The 5,694-nt window shown below is 36.7% G+C and overlaps 1 protein-coding gene across 4 annotated transcripts in view; it reads right to left on the reverse strand.

The window, feature by feature from the left end:
- LOC106871661 (mitogen-activated protein kinase kinase kinase kinase 4-like) overlaps positions 1 to 634 on the reverse strand; it is a 277,960-nt gene extending 277,326 nt beyond the window's left edge. For all 4 annotated transcript variants that reach the window (XM_052970406.1, XM_052970404.1, XM_052970405.1 and 1 more), the window contains exon 1: positions 488 to 634. In XM_052970406.1, coding sequence (XP_052826366.1) covers positions 488 to 574 — 87 coding nt within the window. In that variant the 5' untranslated portion in view covers positions 575 to 634. The remainder of the gene's footprint in view (positions 1 to 487) is intronic.
- Between the last annotated feature and the right edge of the window lie 5,060 nt (positions 635 to 5,694).

Raw genomic sequence — 5,694 nt, forward strand, 5'->3', positions numbered from 1 at the left:
GGGGGGGGGGGGTCCTTGTCTCTATATTTGTAAACCCCCCTCCCCAATTCTGCTACAGTTTGACAACCAATGTTAGTTTGTTTCCATCCTCCCCATAACTTTGTAGTTAGGCAAAATAGACTGATAGAATAAGTACCAGATTTTTAAAAAACAACAAACAAACAAACAAACACATAAGTATTGTGGATGATTTGCTTGACTGAATCCTTCAAGGCTGTGCCTCAACATAGTCACAGTCCAATGATAGAAGCAAATAAAAGATAAAAGATGAAGAAGATAAGGAACATAATTTCATAATCAGACAAATACATGAAGGATGATGACAATATTAGGTATTATTATTCGCTATCAGTTTCAGAAACTTCACAGAACAACTAAAATGTAATGGCATTTGGAAAACAGTTGAATAAACATCCTAGAACATATCTACTATCTCAAAGTGTTGTATAGAAATAGTAGGCAGTAGAAAATAATTCAAGGTACTCACCAGACGGAATTGTCTTCTTTTACCTCTGCTCATCATTTTGGATGTCAATGGGGTATATAATAAACATGCAATGCCAACGAAATGCATCAACTGATGTGAATTTGGCTTTCAAGAAAAACAGACAAATTATCTGCCATCCTGGGAATTATGTCAGTTACTGTGCAGCCGAATGCAGTCTAGTTATGAACGGCAAAGAAGACAGAAAGGCCAAATTTGAATAATAGATACTAAATTAAAGCTGATATCCTTTTAATATATTTTTCAAAGATTGAAATATTTAAAAATGAAAAACAAAATAGAGGAAAAAAACACACTTTTCTGTCTCAGCGAATCACCATAACCATAAACTGGTGTGATGAATTGCAAATTGTGGTGAAATTTAGCTGAAGAAGGCTTTGATGAGAATCAAATTAACCTTTAGAATTCCAATGTTCTCTCCATGCTACTTTAGAGCTTTGCACATCATCATCATTATTGGTTTAATGTCTACTTTTCCATACTTGCATGAGTCAGATGAAATTTATTGAAGTAGATTTATTACACCCAAATGTCCTTCCTGTCACTAACCCTCACCTGTTTCTGAGCAAGGTAATATTTCCCCATGGCCAGACGTGTTTTTTCAGAATATTTGAAATAAATAATGCTTATATGACTCTAATGCACATTTACAACTATTGCATAATGCCGAAACAAGACACAAAAATATACACAGATACACACCCATGCATACACACAAATATACATATCGGTGCCAGTTAGGCAGTACTGGCATCGGCCATGACAATGATTTCACTTGACTCAACAGGTTTTCTCAAGCACAGTTTATTACCCAATGAGTAAAGGGTACTCATCCTAAAAAATCTATATTACATCGACCCCAGTGCATAACTAGTACTTAATTTATCGACCCCAAAAGGATGAAAGACAAAGTTGACCTTGGCGGAATTTGAACTCAGAACGTAACGGCAGACAAAATGCTGCTAAGCATTTTGCCCCGTGTGCTAACGTTTCTGCCAGCTCACCACTTTGTATTTATTTTATTTTCTACTCTAGGCACAAGGCCCAAAATTCTTGGGGAGGGGGCCAGTCAATTAGATCGACCCCAGTACGCAACTGGTACTTAATTTATCGACTCCAAAAGGATGAAAAGTAAAGTCGACCTCGGTGGGATTTGAACTCAGAATGTGAAGACAGGCAAAATACCACTAAGCATTTTGCCTGGCATGCAAACGTTTCTACCAACACACCTTAACATATTTGAATATTAAAAACATTGTCAGCATATATCCTCTTATTATTTGTTGTTCGCATAGACAGGATTGCTCTGCAAACTTCTACCATTGCATGAATTATTTGAACAGGTATTTTACAGAGACATGGGCTTTCTTTCTAAACAGTCTGGAAATGAATGTGGTCTGCCTGTCTGTCTGTCAGTCCATCCATCTCACTCTCCTTCTCGCTACCTCTCTCTCCCTCCATTCTCTCTCTCCTTCTACACACACTCTCTCTCTCTGCCCTCTCTCTCCTTCTCTTTCCCTTGCTCTGCTCTCTCACTCTCTCTCTCTTGCTCTCTCATACACTCTATGTATAGATATATATATCATATGTGTGTGTGTGTGTGTGTGTAAATACACTAGGTCATCCCATAAATAATGCAGTTTTTTTCAATTGCATGAACTAAAAGTCAGAGGGGGACAGGATAAACTCCCTGCATCAACTTGCTATAAAGGCAGGCAGTAGTTTTACCTTGTCCTTATTCTTAGTAAAAGTTTTCAAGAGTGCAGTTTAATTTTAACAGTTATTTTTTGTAAAGCTGTAATGGAAGTGACAAAGGAGCATATTTGGCATATTTTGCTTTATGAGTTCAATAAAGGCAACAACACAATCGAAAGTGTGAGGAATATTAATGCAGTATATGGGGATTGAACAATAAATGTAAGCCAGTGTCAATGGTAGTTCCAGAAATTCTGAGCTGGAAACTACTGCCTAGAAGACAAGTCTCGTCCTGGAAAATCTGTAAAGCTCAACGAGGATGTCCTGCAAACCATGGTGGAACAAAATCCCATTGTCACTGTTGAGGAACGAGCATAGAAGCTTGGATTTGATCATACAACCATTCATTGACATCTGTGTACCATTAGAAAAGTCAGCAAATAGGGTCAATGGGTTCCTCACAAACTTTCCCAGTCTAATCAATCACAGAGAGTGAATGTGTGCTCTTCTTTGCTGACTTTTCCGATGGCACGCAGGTATCAATGAATGGTTGAATGACTAAATCCAAGCTTCTCTGCTACTTCCTCAACAGTTATGATGGGATTTTGTTCCACCAGGGTTTGCAGGACGTCCTCGTCCAGTTCTACAGATCTTCCAGGACAAAGCTTGTCTTTTAGGCTGTAGTTTCTAGCTCGGAATTTCTGAAACCACCGTTGACACTGGCTTACGCTTGTCCGATCCCCATATACTGCATTAATATTCCTCATACTTTCCATTGCTTTGTTGCCTTTATTGAATTCATAAAGCAAAATATGCACCTTTGTCGCTTTCATTATAGATTTGAAAAAATAACTGTTAAAATCGAAGTGTATGCATACATTTACATATAAGTGTGTGTGTGGGTGTTTATATATATATATGTGTGTGTGTATATATATATATATATATATATATATATATATACATATTACACACACACACACACACACACTCACATATACATATATATGCATTTCTCTCTTTTTCTGAGTAAACTGAAGCAAATATACGTTGCACTTTAAATCAGTAGCAGATCAGAGAACTTTAACGAGACACACATACTATACCTGTTCAGGTGTTGTTTGTGCTTAAATAGTTTGATTTGGATTTAGACTGACATTTGATGAAGATTGACATTTCAGAAAACTCATAATTATTGATTTAAAATATTAACAGCAAAACAAGAAGAAAAGGTAAATAAAAAAAAAAGAAATTCTTCCCCGCCGCAAAAAACCCCATAAAATTTTAAAATTTTATTTGGTTAATCTATACTGCTTAAGTCTTACAAAATGTCTCTCTTTTTATGGTTTATTTGGAAGAAGACAGTTAGTGTCCCTTACTTTTTGAAGACTCCCTAATATTAGCATTATCTGTTATCTTTACTTGTTTTAGTCATTTGACTGTTGCCATGCTGGGGCATGCCTTGAAGGGTTTTAGTCAAAGAAATCAATCACAGTATTTATTTATTTCCAAGTCTGGTATTTATTCTATTATAATCTTTTGCTGAAATTCTAAGTGACAAGAATGTAAACAAACCAATACTACATTATTTACATTATTTACATTTGCCAAATATTTGTCCTCATCTTGTTTGCTGTTAACACAACGTTTCGGTTGATATACCTTCCAGCCTTCATCAGGGTATATGGCATAATGGTTAAGAGCATGGGCTACTAACCCCAAGATTCTGAGTTTGATTCCAGGCAGTGACCTGAATAATAATAAATAATAATAATAATAATAATAACAAAAACAACAACAACAACAACAACAATAATAATAACAGTGAAAAATATCTTAGGAATGAGAACCGAGGTTCGAAATTTTCCCAAGACACCTGATGAAGGCTGGAGGGTATATCAGTCAGAACGTTGTGTTGACAACAAACAAGATGAGGACAAACATCTGTCAAATGTAAATAATGTACATAATTCCTCATCTCTTAAATATAGAACGGAAAACCAATACTAGTTGTGAAGTAGTAGTGGGGTGACACAGTCACATGTATGTGTGTGTGTGTTTGTTTGTGTCTTCTTGTATTGACGTCACATGAGTGTTGTAAATGAATAGGGTGGTGAGCTGGCAGAATCTTTAGCACACCAGGTGTAATGCTTAGCAGTATTTCATCTGCCGTTACGTTCTGAGTTCAAATTCCGCCGAGGTCAACTTTGCCTTTCATCCTTTAGGGTCGATTAAATAAGTACCAGTTACATACTGGGGATGATGTAATCAACTTAATCCCTTTGTCTGTCCTTGTTTGTCCCCTATATGTTTAGCACCCTGTGGGCAATAAAGAAATAAATATTCTTTGAAAAATTGCCTGGCCATATTATGGAAATATTATCTAACTTGAAAACAGGCAAAGGTTAGAGTCAGGAAAGTAATTAAGGACTATTTGAGTAGTAGAATATATCTGAATTAGTAGAACACCAAACTGGGTGTTTAGTGAACTTAATTTGATTTCATACTGTTCTGATTTCAAATGCAGGAGCAGTATGGAAACAATAACCATGGTTGATATACTGTAATTGATCCAGTTGATTATCCCTACCCTAATAACAATCAATGGCTTTGAACCAGGTTTTTAAAAAATCAATTAGTCGATAATTATCAATAGTAATATGGAAAGCCTCTCATCCATGAAACTAATTGCTCCACTAAGCCATGGGGTTTTACTTATGGCTATTTGAATGCATCCATCCACAAAGATGCAAATATCAAAATTTGTAGAATTACCCTTACAAAATTATTGTGGAACAATAAGTGCAAAAGAGAAGTAATTCATGTCAGAAAACACTTAAATGGCTTATTTTATATTGATTGAAATTACTTCATTTGTTAGCCATTCTTCATTTAATTATTAGTGTATGCTTCACCCATATGTTACAGTGAGCATCCTCCACCTCCTTGAACCACCAAATTATCTCCCCCTCATGCACTACACCCACTTCTCTATCCTCCTCTCACACTCCTGCAGCCTACCCAACTATATATCATCTCTCTCTTATCCTCCCCATGCCTGTAAACTATCATCATTACTATCACTGTCACTATCCTATCACTCTCCCCTGCTCTCTTCTACATCCCTTTACCTTCCCCAATTCATGCATCATTAGAATAAGCTAAATAGGATAAAACAATCCTTCCTGAATCTTATAGACTCATAGTTTCCTAGTTTCTGTGGTGTATCTATTCGCCCCTGGATGGGGGGGGGGGGAATGCGGTGTATCTATTCCCCTCATTGCTGAGTGAACTGGAGCAACATGAAATAAAGTGTTTTGCTCAAGGACGCAATGCATCACCAGTCCAGGAATTGAAATCACAATCTTACAATCATAAGTACAACGCCATAACAGCCATGCACCTCCTCACGCATCATTAGTAATCCTCACTCCCAACATCAACCCTTAACATGTTTTGCCTACCTTCCATGTCTCCATCTTTTGCTCTCCCAT

The sequence above is a fragment of the Octopus bimaculoides genome, chromosome 9 (genome assembly GCF_001194135.2).
Source record: "Octopus bimaculoides isolate UCB-OBI-ISO-001 chromosome 9, ASM119413v2, whole genome shotgun sequence".
NCBI classification, from domain to species: domain Eukaryota; kingdom Metazoa; phylum Mollusca; class Cephalopoda; order Octopoda; family Octopodidae; genus Octopus; species Octopus bimaculoides.